General features: G+C 39.8%; 1 protein-coding gene across 6 annotated transcripts in view; it reads left to right on the top strand.

The window, feature by feature from the left end:
• Window positions 1–4,323: 4,323 nt before the first annotated feature.
• MEAF6 (MYST/Esa1 associated factor 6) overlaps window positions 4,324–19,943 on the top strand; it is a 17,639-nt gene continuing 2,019 nt past the window's right edge. Inside the window, exons 1-6 of one of the 6 annotated variants that reach the window (XM_023762756.1) lie at window positions 4,324–4,526; window positions 4,675–4,720; window positions 4,933–4,965; window positions 14,978–15,218; window positions 18,965–18,994; window positions 19,779–19,812. In XM_023762756.1, coding sequence (XP_023618524.1) covers window positions 4,416–4,526; window positions 4,675–4,720; window positions 4,933–4,965; window positions 14,978–15,218; window positions 18,965–18,994; window positions 19,779–19,812 — 495 coding nt within the window. In that variant the 5' untranslated portion in view covers window positions 4,324–4,415. The remainder of the gene's footprint in view (window positions 4,527–4,674; window positions 4,721–4,932; window positions 4,966–14,977; window positions 15,219–18,964; window positions 18,995–19,778; window positions 19,813–19,943) is intronic. The other 5 variants (XM_023762758.1, XM_006099148.3, XM_023762760.1 and 2 more) reach the window with 5 other exon arrangements.

Here is a 19,943-nt window from a genome sequence, read left to right on the forward strand (position 1 = left end):
GTCTGTCTGATAGGGGAGTCCTGCCTGTCACAACAGGGTGTGTGAGGCTTAAATGAAACACAGCATGTAATACCTTACACAGCAGCGTTCTGTTAGTGTTTTCTACGTTTTTTAAAAAAATATATATTTTATTGATTTTTTATAGAGAGGAAGGGAGAGGGACAGCAGAGAGTTAGAAACATCGATGGGAGAGAAACATCGATCAGCTGCCTCCTGCACACTCTCCACTGGGGATGTGCCCACAACCAAGGCACATGCCCTTGACCGGGATCGAACCTGGGACCCCCGAGTCCGCAGCCCGACGCTCTATCCACTGAGCCAAACCGGTCAGGGCGTTTTCTACGTTTTAATCAGTCATGAGTCCCACCCTCTAGACATATGTACCAACTGTACCACGATTTATTTAGTAATAGTATTCTCAAAAACTTTCTAAACTTTGAAATTTTTTAAATATTCAGAAAAATTGAAAGAGCCCTCACTGGCCTATATGGCTTAGTTGATTGGAGCATATCAAAAGGTGCCAGGTTTGAGCCCTGGGTACGAGTCCTGGCCAATGTTGCTCAGTAGTTAGAGTGTCAGCCTGCCCACTGAAGAGTTAGAGTGTCAGCCTGCCCACTGAAGAGTTGAGGGTTCAATTCCTGTTCAAAGGCGCGTACCTGGGTTGCAGGTTCAATCCCCGTCCCAGTCAGGCACATGCGTGAGGCAAACAATCTATGTGTCTCTCTCACATTGATCTCGCTCTCTCTCTCTCTTTCTCTCCCCCCCCCCCCACTTCTTTTCCCTCCCTTCCTCTGTCTCTAAAAAATCAATGGAAAAAATATCCTTGAGTGAGGGATTAACAACAACAACAAGGTACTCAGTTGATTCCTGATCAGGGCATGTATCAAGGTTTCAGGTTCGATCCCCGGTTGGAGCTTGCAGGAGACAGCCAATCAATGATTCTCTCTCATCATTGATGTTTCTATCTATCTCTCCCTCTCCCTTCCTTTCTGAAATCAATAGAAATAGGTTTAAAAAAAAATAAAAAAATATTTTAAAAAAAGTTAGAAGCAGATATCATGACATATTATCCCTAAATATGTCAGCAGTTATCTCCTAAAAATAAGAACATTTTTTTACCTCGCCACAATTATGCCGAGAAAATTAGCACTACATTGATAGTATCATCTAATATGTGGTTTTTATTCAAATTTCCCTAATTGTCCTCAACATGTTTTGCTACCTTATTTGATCCTTTGAGTTTTCCATTGCGTTTGGCTATGATGTCTCTTTAGTCTCATAATTTAGGAGAGCTTCCCACCATTTTTGGTGGTGAAGTTGTGTATGACATTGTCTTGTAGAATGTCCCAATTCCAGATTTTTCTTTTGCCACCTCATGAGAGATCCGTTACACGTTTTTTGCAGAAATGTTGCATGAGTGATTTGTGTACCTCTTGTTGTTTACCTCTATTTCATCAGGAGGCACATAATGTCAGATTGTCCCATTATTGGTACTGATAGGTTTGACCATGTGATTTCTCCATTGTAAAGTTTTTCTTCTCTTTGTAATTAACCATGTAAATTTGGAGTTCATGCTTTTAGATAGTAGTAATATACTGCACCCCCTCATTTAAAAAAAATTTTTTTTTTTATTAGTTAAGGTATTACAAATGTGTTCCTCATCCCCCCCATTTACCCCCCAACCTCCCCCCCTCTACCCCACACAGAATGCTCCCATCCCCCTGTTGTCCATGTCCATTGGTTTGGCTTATATACATGTATACAAGACCTTTGGTTGATCTCTTCCCCTTACCCCCTCCCTCCCCTACTTTCCCTCTGGGGAGTGATAGTCTGATCGCTGTTTCTCTGTCTTTGGATCTGTCCCTGTTTATCAGTCTATGTTGTTCTCTATAATCCACAAATGAGTGAGATCATGTGCTATTTATCTTTCTCTGACTGGCTTATTTCACTTAGCATAATGCTCTCCAGTTCCATCCATGTTGTTGCAAAAGGCAAGAGTTCCTTTTTTTTTTTACCGCAGCATAGTATTCCATTGTGTAGATGTACCACAGTTTTCTAATCCATTCATCTACTGATGGGCACTTGGGCTGTTTCCAAATCTTAGCTATGGTGAATTGTGCTGCTATGAACATAAGGTGCACCCCCTCATTTTTATTCAGTTCTTTTAGTCTACATTATTGATTCCTGTCTGAACCAATTATTATATGGAGGTTGCAAAATGGTGATTCTACTATTGCTTTTACATTTATTACTGGTATTCTGAAAGAAGAACCTTCCCTTTTTATGTTCATTCCCTTTTTTAAAAATATGTTTTTATTGATTTCAGAGAGGAAGGGAGGAGAGAGAGATAGAAGCATCAGTGGTGAGAGAGAATCATTGATTGGCTGCCTCATGCACACCCCACACTGGGAATTGAGCCCACAACCTAGGCATGTGCCCTGACCAGGAATCGAACTGTGACCTCCTGGTTCATAGGTCAATGCTTAACCACTGAGTAACACCAGCCAGGCTATCTTTATTCCCTTTCATCCTTTTTATCTCTGTCTCTCTTGTATCACTATAGACTTACGGATTTTTAAAAAAATTACTGTTGGTCCCGGCTGGTGTGGCTCAGTGGTTGAGTGTTCACCTATGGACCAGGAGGTCAAGGTTTGATCCCTGGTCAGGGCACATATTCTGGTTGCTGGCTAGATCCCCAGTTGGGGGCATGCAGGGGGCAGCCTATCAATGATTCTCTTTCATCATTGATGTTTCTATCTCTCCCTTCTTCTCTGAAATCAATAAAAACATATTTTTTTAAAAGATAACAAATATTTATTTAAAAAATTAATATTGGGATCTAGCCCTGTCACTTTTTTATTACAGAGGTTTATTTTTTAGTATAAATTAATTTATTGAAATATATACAGAGAAATGCACAAATCATAAATATATAGCTCAGTGATTTTTCACAAAGCCAACACATCCATCATTTTTTTTTTTAATCCTCAGCTGAGGTTATATTTATTGATTTTAGAGAGAGGAAGAGAGAGAGAGAGAAACATTGATGCGAAAGAGAAACATCAATCATTTGCCTCCTGTATGCACCCAAACTGGAGATCAAATTTGCAATGTAGGTGTGTGTTCTGACCAGAAATCGAACCACAACCTGTTGGTGTATGAGATGATGCTTCAACCAACTGAGCCACCGGCCGGGGCCAGGGCTCCCGTCATTCTTTTTGATGCTTGGTTTATCCCAAACATGGCCAGAAGGAGCCTCCTTAAGCTGGTTTCTTTTGTCCTTTCGACGTGATCCTGTTAGTTTGAGTACCTTGTTTCTGTCTGTCACCTTTTCCTTTTCTTGTCCTAGACCAGTGATGGCGAACCATTTGAGCTCGGCATGTCAGCATTTTGAAAAACCCTAACTTAACTCTGGTGCCGTGTCACATATAGAAATTTTTTGATATTTGCAACCATAGTAAAACAAAGACTTATATTTTTGATATTTATTTTATATATTTAAATGCCATTTAACAAAGAAAAATCAACCAAAAAAATGAGTTCACATGTCAACTCTGACACGCGTGTCATCGGTTCACCATCACTGTCCTAGACCAGTGGTTCTCAACCTTCCTAATGTCGCGACCCTTTAATACAGTTCCTCATGTTGTGGTGACCCCCAATTTCATTTACAAATTGAACATAATTAAAGCATAGTGATTAATCACAAAAACAATATGTAATTATATATGTGTTTTCTGATGGTCTTAGGCAACCCCTGTGAAAGAGTCGTTCGACCCCCAAAGGGATCGTGACCCACAGGTTGAGAACCGCTGTCCTAGATCATTTTTCTAAGGGATCCTGTTTTTTTTCTTTAAAATTTTAAGATTTAAGTTTATTTAACAGACACTTCATATCACTAGTCTATTCTAGTTGTTTTTAAAATCATTAAAATATATACAGATTAAAATGAAAATGATTATAAACCAACTAATAGTGTCATGTACCACTGTGGAACACATTCCATACATTGGGAAACATTGTTGTCTATCTACATAGGCATTCAGCATAAAGGTTGTTTTGGTCAATCCAAGTGAGGTGGAAGTAATAAAAACAAAGGATCCCTGGCCAGTTTGGCTCAGTGGATAGTGGCCTGTGGACTGGAGGGTCCTGGGTTCAATTCTGGTCAAGGGCACATGCCTCAGGCGAGTGTGGGAGGCAACCAATTGGTGTGTCTCTCTCATATCGATGTTTCTCTCTCTTTGTCTCTCTCCCTCCCTTCCACTCTCTAAAAAGAAAAACAAATCAATGGGAAAATATCCTCGGGTGACGATTAACAAAAATAAAAAATAAAATAAACATAAAAACAAAGAAGTTCATTATATTTTCCCTGGGACATCCTCAGCTTGAGCCATAGACAAAGCTTGGTGCTCATAATGAATCCTTGTGTGTGTTTTAGAAACTCCAATAGCAAAAATGATCGAAGGAACCGGAAGTTTAAGGAAGCTGAGCGGCTCTTCAGTAAATCTTCAGTTACTTCAGCAGCTGTAAGTGAGGTGGGGGGATCTTTATGTGGCCCATTATTTAGGAAAACCTCAGTTGCATTTTTGTGAGTTTTCTTTTTCCCTTCTGTCTGTGAGTGCTCTTCTGAAGTCTGTGATAATTTTTCTTGTAACTAGTGTTTTTTTCTTTTAGGCAGTAAGTGCATTGGCAGGAGTTCAGGACCAACTCATTGAAAAGAGTAAGTTTATTTTTCTACTTTTTTATTAGTTTATTTTAAAGCTACTATAATTCCTGTCTTTAACACCTACCCAACGGTGTATCTGAAGATTGCATCTCTTACACTCTTGTGTCTTCTTTCTAGAAGTTAATAACCTCTTGTGTATCTTTAATCTTGTCTTTCTTATGAGAAAGAAATGACCATGTCCTTCCTTCCTGCCTCTTGTATCACAGGAAGGTTGATGTTAGCTGCTCAAAGACAGAAAGGTATGTCTTCACTCCTGATAAGTCTTAGGAAATTTTTTATAAGTTTAAAAAACTCTTACCATGGAAAATTTCAGACATATCTAATAAATCCCCATGTACCCAAATTAATAATTTTTAAGAAATTTGATCTTTCAAACAGAATGTACCTTTGTGTTCTTAAATATAAAATGGAGCCCGAGTTGGTTTTGTTCAGTGGATAGAGCATTGGCCCGCGGACCAAAGGGTCCCGGGTTTGATTTTGGTCAAGGGCACATACTGGTTGCAGGCTCGATCCCTGGCCCTGGTTGGGGCACATGTGGGAGGCAACCAATCAGTGTGATATTGATGTTTCTCTCTCTCTCCCCCTCCCTTCCACTCTCTTTAAAAATCAATGAAAGAAAAATCCTGGGGTGAGGGTTAACAAAAATAAATAAATAAATAAATAAAATAAAATGGAGAATAGAGCAATTGTGGCATTCTCTGTAATGAGCCATATAGTGCAATTCTGTTCTAATTTCTAGTGATGGCATATATACCTGTACATTTATCTTTCTGAGTCAGACTCTATGTAGCTGTATTGAATGTTCTCCCTGTGCACTGGCTCACTTTGAAATACAGCCTGCTTTTTGTATCGTGGCTGTGGCATATCTTGTGGGATCCAGTTCTTTTGTTTGCATTGGGGCAGTGGTTTGAGGAGAAGAGATTTTGGTGGCTTGGGAATTAGAACTACTCAGCGACTTCAATTTTATTTCTGTGTACAGATTTCTAAATTTTTTTAAAAAAATATATTTTATTGATTTTTTTACAGAGAGGAAGGGAGAGGGATAGAGAGTTAGAAACATCGATGAGAGAGAAGCATCAATCAGCTGCCTCCTGCACACTCCCTACTGGGGATGTGCCTGCAACCAAGGTACATGCCCTTGACTGGAATCGAACCCGGGACTCTTCAGTCCCCAGGCCGACGCTCTGTCCAGTGAGCCAAACCGGCTAGGGCAGATTTCTAAATTTTTAACTCTATCCTTAACCCCTTTAGTGATACATTTCTAGAAACTTCTAGAAAATGTCTTCTGTACATTTCCATTCAGATATTCAAGCCCAAAGATTTTGTCTAAAACTGAGCCATTCTATTTCCTTCAAAATGTGTCTGCCCAATTTTTGTTGTAGTATTTCTGTTCTTCATCATTCAGAACTTTGTAGGCATCTTTACTGATTTTTGCCAACCTAATCAATTGTGCCAATTTTTTTTTCTTTTGCTATGACTGTCAGATAAATCTTGTTTCCTTTTTAAAAAAAACATTTTTGTTACTTTCAGAGGGGAAGAGAGAGGGAGAGAGAGATAGAAACATCAGTGATGGCTTCCTCCTGCACTGCCCCCACTGGGGATTCGGCCTACAACCCTGGCATATGCCCTGACCAAGAATCGAACCGCCATCTCCTGGTTCATAAGTCATGGTTCAATTCCCGGTCAGGGCATATGCCAGTGAGCCACACGGGCCCGGTAAATCTTGTTTCTTTTCAATTAATGCCACTTGGAGAATGTAGAGCCATTTCACCTGCTTTGTAGAGTAATGAGGCTGGTTAAGGAACTTGGTGGATCTCACTCTTACAAGTCCAGATGGAATGATGTCTGACTCCTCAGTTTTCATAAGAGCCTTTTACCCTGCCCCTTGCTTAGTGGCTAGTTTAGTATATGCTCTGCACCTAATTACTCATACAGAGCACCTACACCTCAGTACTAGTCAGGAAAAGACTCTTAAAGCCACTCCTTTCAGAAGCTTACCTGAGAACGTGCTTATGTATGAAAGCTTTTCTGAAGCATATGCAGACCTTCCATTCCCCTAAGATCTTCCTCCTAGATTGAGCCTCCATATTGGTATTCCTTGGTTTTCCCTATGAAGTTGCATTTGGTCTTGTAAAATGTGTCTCTCTTTATTGTAAGAGGATGTGGCAAATGCTGTTAATCATCATTCTAATTATCCTTCTTTTAGAAATAGTTGTTTTCCCTGAGGGCCTTGTTGTTTTTTACTGAAAATCCTGTAATTGACTGTTTCCCTCTTTGTATGGGTGCTAAAATGCTTAAAGCCAAATTTGTGGTGTCCCTCTAGAAAGCAGATAGGAATTTATAGCATGCATTTGGGGACTGAATCTTAGTACTGCATCCTGCTTACTTTCCTCTTCTATTCTTCTTTGCTTATCTCATTTTAAATTTATTTTATTGGATTACATTATATGAATCTTGGCAAGCTGCCTGGGATTTTTTTTTTTTAATAAAGCAGAGAATTACACAAATACTGGAGTTCATTAATTTAAATGGTAAGAGCCCTTTTAAAGTAATTCTATTGCATTTTATCTCACCACCTCCACCATTACCACTTCCCACTGCTATTTGTAAGATTTTATTTTTGTCTTGATTTTCTATAGTTAACTGCAAGGTGTCTAAGTATGATTTTTTTTCTATTTATCTGGCTTGGGTTTCACTGGACTTGCTGAAACTGTGTTTGGTATTTTTATCAGTCCTGGAACATTCCCAGCTGTTATCTTTTCAGATATTCTATTTGTTTCATGCTTTCTCTCTTCTCCTTCTGGTACTGTGGTTAAATGTATGTTAACCCTTGTCATTTTAACCTTTATGTCTTTTATTATCTCTTCTGTACCTTATATCTTTTTGTCTCTGTGCTGCATTATGATAATTTTTTTCTGACCTACCCATTTCTAATTCTCTTTTCAATTAAATCTGATTTGCTGTTCCCTTGATTTTAAATCTTAATACAATTTTATTTCCATAAATTCTACTTAATTATTTTAAAAATCTGGTATGTAATTTTCCAATAGCTTTCTTTGCATTTATTTTCAAATGTGTGTTTTATGCTAAAGTATAGTACGTGTAGTTATTCTGCAGTCTGTATTTAACTTCAGTTTCTGAAATCCTTAATGACCTATTTCTGTTTATTTCTACTAGTCATTACCCATGAAACCTAATTTCTCTGTGTGCTTGGTTATCTTTGTGTACTCATTATTATTAAAAGTATTCATCGCTCTAGCCGGTTTGGCTCAGTGGATAGAGCATTGGCCTGCAGACCTAAGAGTGCCTGTTTCGATTCCGGTCAAGGGCATGTACCTTGGTTGCAGGCTTCTCCCCAGTCTGGGCACTGGTTGTGGCATGTGCAGGAGGCAACCAATGTGCTTCTCTCACTCACATCAATATTTCTTTCTGTCTTTTCCTCTCTCTTCCACTCTCTATAAAAATCAATGGAAAAATATCCTTGGGTGAGGATTAAAAAGAAAAGAAGTTCTTATAGACCCTGGTCAGTGTTGCTTAGTTCGTTGGGCATCATCCCATGTACCAAAGGTCTCAGGTTTAATTTCTGGTCGGGGCACAGCCCAGGTTTCAAGCTCGATCCCCAGTGGGGGGCATGAAGGAGGCAGTCCATCAATGTTTCTCTCTCATCAATGTTTCTGTCTCTCTCCCTCTCCCGTCTTCTCTCTCTAAAATCAATAAAAACATATTTTAAAAGAAAGTATTCATAGAATAGTTTGAGGGCAAGGATAAAGATGCTGTCTTCCAGAGAAGACTGAATGTTTGCTTCTGTTAGGTGCTCACACCTCTTTAGACCAAGTTCAAGGCTTGAGTGTGCCTAAGTGACCCAAGTGATTCAAACTAAGCTTTAATTCCATGAGAGGAAGGAATGGTCTATGTTGCCTCTATATATTTTCCTTTGTAGAAAATCTCTCCACTATCTCAAAATTTCTATATAACAAACCTTGTGGAATGATGTCTCTGTTTTTGATCTTTAGTGGCAGTGAAATGAACATTCTTTTAGAATTCTAACTTGCATATATCCTTAGATCTCAAGGATTTTAGAGTTTTACACTTTTAAAAAAATATATATTTTTTTATTGATTTCAGAGAGGAAAGGAGAGAGAGAGAGAGAAACACCAATGATGAGAGAGAATAATTTATCGGCTGCCTCCTGCACACCCCACACTGGGGATGGAACCGGCAACCTGGGCATGTGCCCAGACTGGGAATCGAACCGTGACCTCCTGGTTCATAGGTTGACGCTCAACCACTGAGCTACGCTAGCCGGGGGACTTTTACACTTTTGGTATTTTATTTTCAAACCGTTTTGGAAAATTTCCTTAGAAATGTATTGCTTTCTGCTTCCTTTGGCTTCAGGTGTGCTCAAACTAGAATAATACAGTGGGTTAGCATCGTCCCTAAAGGGGAATTTTGCAGATTAGTGAATCATTGTATATATATATTTAAAAGAATAAGAGAAAAACAAAACAGGTAGGTTTTATCCAGTTTCCTTTAAAGGGTCTGCACAGCCCTGGCCTGTTTGGCTTGGTGGATAGAGCATCAGCCTGGGGACTGAAGGGTCTTGGATTCGGTTTCGATCAAGGGCATGTACCTCAGTTGCAGGCTAGAACCCCAGCCCTGATCAGGGCGTGTGTGTGTGTGTGTGGGAGGCAACTGTGGGAGGCAACCAATCAATGTGTCTCTCTCACATTGATGTTTCTCTCGGTCTCTCCCCCTCCATTCCATTCTTTCTAAAAATCAATGCAAAAATATCCTCAGGTGAGGATTAATAAAAATAAAAGTAATAAAAATAAAATAAAATACTTAATAAAAAAGTAAAAATAAAGGATCAGCACAGTCTCTACTATTTTTTTATTTGACTCCTCTGGAGCTTTCATTATTAAGTCACTCCTCAGCATTGACTTTGCCCTGTGGGTAAGTATACGCCTGCAGGAAGCTTTGTTCCTGGTCCCTTCCTTTCCTCCTTTAGCTGTTTGTGCTGCTCAGAAGTTATTGCCTTGACACTATTTAATAGCTGTTCCTTTCTTTTATTTATTATTATTATTATTATTTGCAGTGCTTAGCTTTTTATTTTTATTTATTTATTTTTTAATTAAATCTTTATTCTTCAGATTATTACAGTTGTTCCTCTTTTTCCCCCCCATAGCTCCCCTCCACCCGGTTCCTACCCCACCCTCCGCCCTCACTCCCCACCCACTGTATTCATCCATAGGTGTACGATTTTTGTCCAGTCTCTTCCCGCACCCCCCACACTCCTTTCCCCCCCGAGAATAGTCAGTCCACTCCCTTTCTATGCCCCTGATTCTATTATATTCACCAGTTTATTCTGTTCATCAGATTATTTATTCACTTGATTTTTAGATTCACTTGTTGATAGATGTGTATTTGTTGTTCATAATTTGTATCTTTACCTTTTTCTTCTTCTTCCTATTCTTAAAGGATACCTTTCAGCATTTCATATAATACTGGTTTGGTGGTGATGAACTCCTTTAGCTTTTCCTTATCTGTGAAGCTCTTTATCTGACCTTCAATTCTGAATGATAGCTTTGCTGGGTAAAGTAATCTAGGTTGTAGGTTCTTGCTATTCATCACTTTGAATATTTCTTGCCTCTCCCTTCTGGCCTGCATAGTTTCTGTTGAGAAATCAGTTGACAGTCGTATGGGTACTCCCTTGTAGGTAACTGACTTTTTTTCTCTTGCTGCTTTTAAGATTCTCTCTTTGTCTTTTGCTCTTGGCATTTTAATTATGATGTGTCTTGGTGTGGTCCTCTTTGGATTCCTTTTGTTTGGGGTTCTCTGCGCTTCCTGGACTTGTAAGTCTATTTCTTTCACCAGGTAGGGAAGTTTTCTGTCATTATTTCTTCAAATAGGTTTTCAATATCTTGCTCTCTCTCTTCTTCTGGCACCCCCATAATTCGGATGTTGGTATGCTTGAAGTTGTCCCAGAGGCTTCTTACACTATCTTCATATTTTTGGATTCTTTTTTCTTTTTCTTTTTCTGGTTGGGGGATTTTTGCTTCTTTGTATTTCAAATCTTTGACTTGATTCTTATGATCCTCTGGTCTGCTGTTGGAACTCTGTATAATATTCTTTATTTCAGTCGGTGTATGCTAATTTCTAGTTGGTCCTTGTTCATAACCTCGAGGGTCTCACTAGATTTCTTGAGGGTCTCACTAAATTTATCAGCAGTTTCTAGAAAATTCTTGAAAAACCTTAAAAGTGTGGTTTTGAACTCTATATCCAGTAGTTTGCTTTTCTCCATTTCTGTCATTTGTGACCTGTTTCTTTGTCTCGGCATTTTTTATGCTTCCCTGTGTTGATAGAGTGGCTTTCTGTGCTAGGTGCCCTATAGGGCCCAGTGGCTCAGCCTCCCCAATTACCTGAGGAGGACACTCTTGGTGCACCCCTTTGTGGGCTTTGTGCACTGTCTTGTTGTAGTTAAGCCTTGATTGTTGTAGGTATCGCTGGGAGGAATTGACCTCCAGGCCAATTGGCTGTGAGAATCAGCTGTGTCTGCAGTGGGAGAACTTCTGTGCTGGAGACACCCTTCTGGGGCAAGACTTGCTTCAGTGGGGCTTTGGTGCTCACTGAGTCTGCCCCCTGAGTGTGTCCCTTGTGGATCTAAGGAGTTGTAATCTTGATGGTCCCACTCTGACCACTGGGTACACTGGCTCTTGGATCTCTAAGGAGGTGCTAATTTAGCCTCTGCCTGAGGCTACCCAGCAGGAGCTATGGAGAGATCTGCAGAGTCCTCTTCTTTGTTTGGGATTTGGAGGTGCCCAAATGAGACCCAGCTGTGAAGCAATGCAAGCTGCTGTGGGGCCTTGGGCCTTCTTTAGGAAGTTCTGGGTCTCTCTGATCCAGCTGCAGTTTGTTAGGTAATTTTCAGATTGCAAAGGGCCAGGCCTTTCATATGCAAAAGCCTCTGTGCACAGCTTGGGTGGGGCGGTGTCTCAGGGAATCAACAGGGCGGAGCAAACAGCTATGGCTGATCCTCAGTCCTACCCTAAGAGGCCCCGTGTCTCAGTGTCCCGGTAATTGCTGCAAGCACCTCTGAGAGAAAGCCTCCCTCGAGTTCTGACTGATGCCAGACAGTCCAGTTTCTCCCTGTATGCGTCTGGGTCCCCAGAGACTCACCCGGAACTAGAGTTCAGAGCAGTCGGGACTCCCTCCCGATTGAAAAAGACAACCTCGTCCTCAGTTGCCAGCCCTTTCCACGTGCGCCTCCGTACCTCTGCACTTCCTCACCTCCTCTGAGTCTCAGTGTGCTTTTCTCTTTCCTTCTAGTTGTAGAATTCCCACTCAGCCAACCTTCCTGTGGTTCTGGATGATGTCCGTTTTGTCTTTTAGTTGAATTTTTGAAGTGGTTGTGCGAGGCAGCAATTTCTGGTATTTACCTATGCCGCCATCTTGGTTTCCTCCTGTTCCTTTCTTTTAATAAGTAGAGTGTCTCATCTGTAGATTTATTAAACTTAATCAGAATCTGATGTTCTGTGCTCTAAAAATGAGTTGCTCACTTTTATGTGAGAAACAAACTGAACGTGTGTTTCTGTGGTGGCAGCAGCATGCGGTGACTGACTCACTGCTGCACTTGGAGATGTTGTCGCTCAGCCCTTTTGTCGTCATTCCTCTTCTGCTTCCCTGAGCCAATGAAGAAAATTATTCTTACTTTGTGTTCTATTTATTTATTTTTATCCTCACTGAGGAGTGAGGATATTTTTTCCATTGATATTTAGAGAGAGTGGAAGGGAGGGGGGTGGAGGGAGGTAAGGAAGGAAAAAGGGAGAGAAACATCAATATGAGAGAGACACATCGATTGGTTGCCTCCTGCACCCACCCTGACTCGTGGTGGGGCGTCGAACCTGCTACCCGGATATGGGCCTTTGATCTGATCAGGGTCGGGAATTGAACCCGAGATCTTTGGTGGGCAGGCCGGTGCTCTAACCACTGAACATGCTGTTCAGAGCTCACTTTAATGGTGTTTAGTGCCCTGGTTCCAGTTCCTCTTATAAACTACTTCTAGCCTAATAACCCTAAAACACGGATTTAGACAGAACTTCATAAATATTCATTGTTGGATGTCACTTCTCTGTTCGGAGATTCTTTTTAAAAAAAAATATTTTTTATTGTTGCCCTAACCGGTTTGGCTCAGTGGATAGAGCGTCGGCCTGCGGACTGAAGGGTCCCAGGTTCGATTCCAGTCAAGGGCATGTACCTTGGTTGCGGGGCACATCCCCAGTGGGGGGTGTGCGGGAGGCAGCTGATCGATGTTTCTGACTCTCTATCCCTCTCCCTTCTCTGTGAAAAATCAATAAAATATATATTTAAAAAAATATTTTTTATTGTTGATAGTATTACAGATATCTTCCATTTTCCCCCCTTTATCTCTTCCCCCCAGCCCCTCCCCTCTCCCCAGGTCTTCACCACCCTATTGCATGCTTGTAGATCTCACAGATACTGAGATTGAACACTTACTGTGTTCTAGACACCAAGTAAACACTGTACTTGCATTATCTCATTCAGTCTTTAAAACTACTCCTTGAAAATAGGGAACGTTGTGGTAGCTCAGGGTGTAGCCCAATGCCTTGTCCATAGTAGATACTGAACACATGAAAGAAAGAATTCTTACTTTACAAATGGGGAAACAGGCTTAGAAAGGTTAAACTGCAAGTCAGTTCTCTTAACCAGCACCTCCCCAAAAGGAAATCCTTTACTTAGTCTGACATATGAGTCCTCTTAACCTCCACTCCATGTCACCTCTCATTTCTCAAGCTCTCTGTTTAAATGACGTTGTTTGATTCATTTGTCCCAAATATACTTTGTGTTTTCTCATCTCTACACTTTTGCTTGTGCTATTTTTTTAAAAAATTTATTTTGGCTTCTCCTTTTTCAAGGTCCAGTTAAAGTCTACCCCTTCAATGAAGCTTTTCCTGTGGAATTCACTCTTTCTTCTCTGACTGATGATACTTAATATCCATATCAGGACTTTGGCGCATGGCTTACTGCCTGGCATGTCACCTTCTTCGTTCATAGGGCTTTGATTTACACTGTTTTGTATGCACTTGTGTGCTTAACCTTATAGAATATGACCAACTCATCCATTTACTCAGTACTCCCAGAGCATCTGGCCCACAACGAATAAATGTTCATTTTGCTCATCAGTATCTTTTAATTGAATTGCTTGTCAAATTTAGAAGGGCCAGGTTGGTCAATATACCCTTGTTGAAAATCAGTTGGTCATAAATGTTAAGGGTTTGTATCTGGCCTCTGAATTCTCTTCCCTGGTTTCTGTATGTCTGTTCTTATGCCAGTACCACATACTTTTGGTTGGGTAAGTTTTGGCGTTCTTTTGCTAAGTTTTCTATGAAATCTGTTTTTCTGATCTGTGGAAGGGCCAGATTGATCAATATACTTTTTCTAGCTTTATAGTTCTAGAGCTCCCTCTTCTGGTTGCTTTCATGAAGTGATCAAAAAATAGTATTTCATGATTTCTGAGATCTGGTTCTGTTTCTCTTTTGCCTTTTGGGAACCATCTCTTTTACTTCTTGTGTCCATGTGCTACTCAATGTAAAATCTCTTCCCAGCAGTTTGTAATACAAAGACATCAGAAGTGAGCAAAGTGAAAACCTTCGCCCATCCTTTTCTATTAAGAGTTTCAAGAAATTCCTTTTAGAAAAAAAGTATACATTTACCAAAATATATGTAATATTTTATGTAAATTATTATTTATCTTGCATAATATATTCAAGGGATGTAAAATTGGGAATGTGTCAGCTGAAGAGTATTATCGCTATTTTAAAAAATAATACTCAAGATTTCTCAGAGTAATTTAGGTAGTGGGACTCTTCTCATGGACCTTTTTTCTTGACAGAAAGAGGATTTCTGGATGGTTTAGGGAAGGAATCAGGGCTGGCTATAGGAAGTTTTTCCAAGGTCATTCGTCACCTTCTTGCATAATTCTTAATCCCATTAATATATTCTATGTTTACAGAACCTTTGTGCAGTGAGGCTATCCTGCCTGTGTCCCCATCTCCCAGCTGTCCTTAGATCTGCCTCTGGTTACACAGTTTCTGATTACATGTCAGGAACGCTGGTAACTTTGAAGCTTTGATTGTGTATATCTTCTCGTTAGACGGTATGATCAATGAGTGTAGGAATATAGTCTTTTTTATATATTAGTGCTCAAAAAAATCTTTCCTGACTGACGGACAGATTGCCCGAGTACTGATGGTGCTTCTGGGGATTTGTGTTTCTTCCCTCAAGGGGAACCAGGAAGTGGGACGGAAAGCGATACTTCTCCAGACTTCCACAATCAGGAAAATGAGCCCACCCAGGAGGACCCTGAGGATCTGGACGGATCTGTGCAGGGAGTGAAACCCCAGAAGGCTGCTTCCACTTCCTCAGGGAGCCATCACAGCAGCCATAAAAAACGAAAGAATAAAAACCGACACAGGTCAGTGGTAGGGACCACCTCCCACCTCCTACCCTCATATGTCCCCACTCCCCACCAACCCCCACCTGCCCCCAGCTTCCATGACCATTGCTATGAAGGGATTTTACTAGAATGAAAAGTCTTCAGGATTGGTTTAGTTCTTCTGTGCTGTTGGGAAGAAGTTCCGTTGGTACAAATGAAACAGAATAATTTTTCTGTCTAGGGGAGGAATTAGTGGGCTTCAGCATAACTATGTAGGAGGACAGTATTCTCACCATTTCTAATGTAGAATAATTTTGTTCCACAAAATATTTGTTTAATATAACAAATTTGGAATCCTTTTAGAAGTGGGAAAAGGGATATAGAAACAGAGTCTGTGTAATAGTATTTGAAAAATACCGCTAGTCCATGTTGGGAAGCTGCAACGTGGGATAAAGTCCTTTGTTCTTAATCCCAATCCCTGCCTACTCTTGTTTCCTGGCGAATGGAGGGAACCAATCTGATGTGTCTTTTTTCTTTTTAAATATGAGGTTTTTTTATTGCATGTGATTCTCTGTTTTTATGTACCTCTGCAATATGCTGATTCCAGATATCAGAGGAAGAGTATAAAGTCCGTAAGATAGGAGAGTGCCTCCCAGGTAACGTTTGTCCACTGTGTTTTTTTGCAGTGCGTAATGAGATAGGAATGGCATCAGTGGACAGAGAGGTCAGGTATCACCAGAGAGGATTTAGTGTTCACTCTGTGTGGGGTTTGTATGATAATACGGGCCTGTTAACTCGGGTAATTGGAAATTATACAGCTGCATTCAGAGAGGTTACAGTTTCTAGAGTGAGGAATCTTGCCCTAGCCTCAAGACCTTCTCTGGGAGGCATGGAAACCAGTTCTTTACGGGCTGGCTTTTGTCCTGCTTCTCTTGGGAGCCTGCTCGCTGAGGAGATGAAAGGAGGCATGCAAGGGATGGATGGGGTTCCCTGTCCTCCAGTTTGCTTCTGGGTTGGGTTGTTTTACAAACCTGTAGGATTTTCCTTCAGGCATTACATTGTTAGCTCTGTGGATGTGGCACACAGGGATAATATAAAATTAACTCTAACTGGTTTAAGCCTCCTTGGAATCTTCATTCTTTTAAGAGTTTTTGTTGTCGATGGTGGTGGTGGTTTTGAGACTGCAGAAAAAGTATTTCCTCCAAATACAGACTAAGGACTGCTAGCTTAGCATTTTTCTGCAAACCACAGATCACCATGCCAATCTCATAAGTGCAGTAAGAAATAGCAAAAATTACATATCTTTTCATTTTTGTAAGGCTATGTGTTTGATCACTGTGATAGGACTCATCCTAGCTTATCACAAATAGTAGCAGAGAACCATACTCTTAAAAATATTTTTTTAAATTGTCAAAAATTAGCCCTGACCAGTTTGGCTCAGTGGATAGAGTGTCGGCCTGCGGACTGAAGGGTCCCAGGTTCGATTCCGGTCAAGGGCATATACATTGGTTGCGGGCACGTCCCCAGTAGGGGGTGTGCAGGAGGCAGCTAATCGATGTTTCTCTCTCATCGATGTTTCTAACTCTCTATCCCTCTCCCTCCCTCTCTGTAAAAAATCAATAAAATATATTTAAAAAAAGAAAAAGAAAAAGAAAAATTAAATGTTATACTCTCTGTTGCTTTTACTAAAATTTACTCCAGTGTCATTTTAAAGAAATGATGCTTTTCCAATTTCAGTGTCTACAGTGGGGGGGAAATTCCATGAAGGTTTGTTACTGATACCGATAGACACTCTCTAGACAGCTATGGTTTGTTTCAGGTAATACTTCATTTCCCTCAGTGACATGATCAGATGGTGATAAAATGGAATTAGAACTTGAATCTGATTTTCTTCTTGCAGGTTTGTAGTAGATTTCCATAGGAACTATACTTCTTTCTACCCTTTTCTCCTGGCCCTAGAAGCTAACTCCTTCCAGAAAAATAACTAGGATTTATAAAGATCTTTGATGTTAGTTATTGTTCACAAATAGTGCTTTCTGTTTGGAAAGCAGGATCCTTTGACCATTTCCCTGGTTTAATCTGGCTGGGCTTCTCCATTGGACTTAGATACTCGCCTGCCCCAAGGGAGCAGAGTGGAGCTACTTACCTTCCTTCTCGGGAAAACAGATTGACTGTGCCTGACTGGCTCAGTGGCCAGTGGAGGTTCTCAGATTCCTGCCGTCTTTAGTCAGGACATGTGTGGCCCAAACCCCTCACCTCTGACTGAAGTCTCTTAGTGGGTCTGACAGAGTGGGATGGCGGGATGGAGCACTTAGTACATATTTGTAAGTTTGCACCCAGTGTAGTACTTGTTTCTTCTCCAACCTGCCACACACCGCATGTACTCAGATAAAGTCAATAGTAAATTATTTCAGCAGATGTCTGAGTACCTACTATGTGCTAGGCACTGTTTAGTGGTGAGTGAAGCAAAGTGGAAATAAATAAGTTACTTTAGCAAAAAGGAATAACTTGAATTTGTCCTCCAGGAATATGAAAATTTATCAAATAATATTTAATATTCATAAGTTATCTGAATGATGTTTCAGTATATTTAAAGAAAACAGTTGAAATAATAACTTACAGCTGCTCTTTTAGGTTTTTATTACTATACTAAACTCGAGAATTCCTCTAGATTTGTGAAGTTTTCATTAAGGAGGTACAGTCTATTTTGTGAATAAAAGTAAATGAGGCTGGAAGGAAAATTTTTAATAGTTCCTGGTTTGTACACTTATTGTATACTCCTTCCCAAATGTCTTGAGTGAAACTGTTGCATAAGGGGTATTGACATTAAGCGTTCTTCCAGCTTCACTCTTGCAAACATTGGTTAGGCGGAAAAGATAGCCATTTTGCATATTGTTTTGCCACCTATCTATAGTCTGAAAGGTTGGAGCCAGCAGGGTTGGTGTCATACTCTGGATTTTGTTTGCTTTGGAGGCCTGCCCACACCATGGTTATCAGTGATGGCCCCGGATTACTTTCTCTTCATGCTACTCCCATCCGGATCCCTGAGGCTTGGGTGCTTGTGGGTGTCAACTTTTCTTTGTTTTCATAGGGGTGCTGCAGACTTTGGTGTCCCATAACTGTAGCCCTGACATAAACAGTAACTGCCATCACCAATGCAGGCTCTGCAGTTTCTGGAACAAGACTCACCTATCACTGAAGTTCCTTCATTCGACCCCTGGCTTCCAAAATGAATGCTGTAGAAAAGGAGTACCATGTACCCTGGACATGCTTAGAACATATAACTTGTTTAGAACATATAACTTGAGTTAAAAGTTGCAGAATGTTTTCTTTTAAAAAAATGTATGATGTTTTTATCTTTTGTTTTAGTGCAAGTGTATTTTGCTGAGTTGTTAGTATTGTCTTCAAAGCACCTTTCATTATATGACTAATCCCTTCTTTTTCTATTTCTTCTAATGTCCTAATTATACTTGTCATTACAATTAAATATTTTCCAAGTTCTAACTCTGAATCTGGCAGCTAATAGAAGGCCTGCAGGTATCTATCTAGTTTTCTAATGAAATAACTTTTTCTTTCATAGTCTGTTCTCCCGATATGAAAACCATTGAGTGGAGGGAATCTCCAACCACAAAATCTTTGGTGCTTTCATGTTTGAAACTTTATGGCTTAAGATTCTTAAAGCTGATTTTGTTTCTATAAATCTTGCTAGGGTGGCTAATCAACTAATTTATTCAATTAGTATATTAATTTCTATTGCTTTCTTCCTTTCAAATGCTGCCCCTCAGCCCGTCTGGCATGTTTGATTATGACTTTGAGTAAGTTTGATTTGAATTAGTATTTGTGCTGTGTTGTTTAGTGTGTAGAGACCAATATGCCTTTTTGAGACCTTTCTAACCCATAGTTTATCTGTTTAATTGTAGGTATGTATATTAGGTTAGGCTGGGAAGTTTTTTTTAAAAACAGAAAAACGTGATGGAGGTAACATTTTATTTAATAACTTCAGCAAAATTAAGTAAACTTCACTTTTATGCATTTTAATTGCTTTTAAAATAGATAACTTTCACTTTAATTCATATTTAAATTGATTTTCTGGCTTTGCTTCATAAGGAGATTAATAGTTTAAGATCTTGATATTTTGCTTTGGAAAGATTTAAAAATTGAAATTTGTTCAATTTCTTTTGTGTTTCATGTCTGGAAATACAAACTCCTAGTCTCTTTCCTATTCTTAATCACATGTGTCTCAGTGATTATCAGTGATATAGTTACAAAGCTAACACAGTAACATAGAGCATGCCCTCTTAATTCAGTCTCTTTAATGTGTAATTTTGGAATAACTTAAAAATTATATGGCTTTCATAACTGCTATATATTTCTTTCTGAGTCATCTAAGTTTGCCTTGTGGCAGGAGTATCTGCTCATGTTTTAAATACTTGCTTAATAATATCTGGATAAACAACTAAATATGACATAGTCTAATGAAGAATGTGGATTTTACTTAACCAAATAGTCTTTGTTATAGCTTGTGCCCTATGCAGTAGCTGAATCTTGGACTCTTTTTCTGTAAATTGAAATGCAAATATCTTTATCTTTCTTATACAGGATTGATCTGAAGTTAAACAAAAAACCACGAGCTGTAAGTATCAGTCAGACCATATCCAAGAGGCTGGCAGTGTTGTTGATTATTAGGAAAATGATTAGAAAAATGTCCTCAGAGCTTGAGTGTCCCCAATCTGGGGTCACAACTGTAATTTAAAAATCTGGGGT

Source organism: Myotis lucifugus, unplaced genomic scaffold (genome assembly GCF_000147115.1).
Source record: "Myotis lucifugus unplaced genomic scaffold, Myoluc2.0 scaffold_260, whole genome shotgun sequence".
Taxonomy (NCBI): Eukaryota; Metazoa; Chordata; class Mammalia; order Chiroptera; family Vespertilionidae; genus Myotis; species Myotis lucifugus.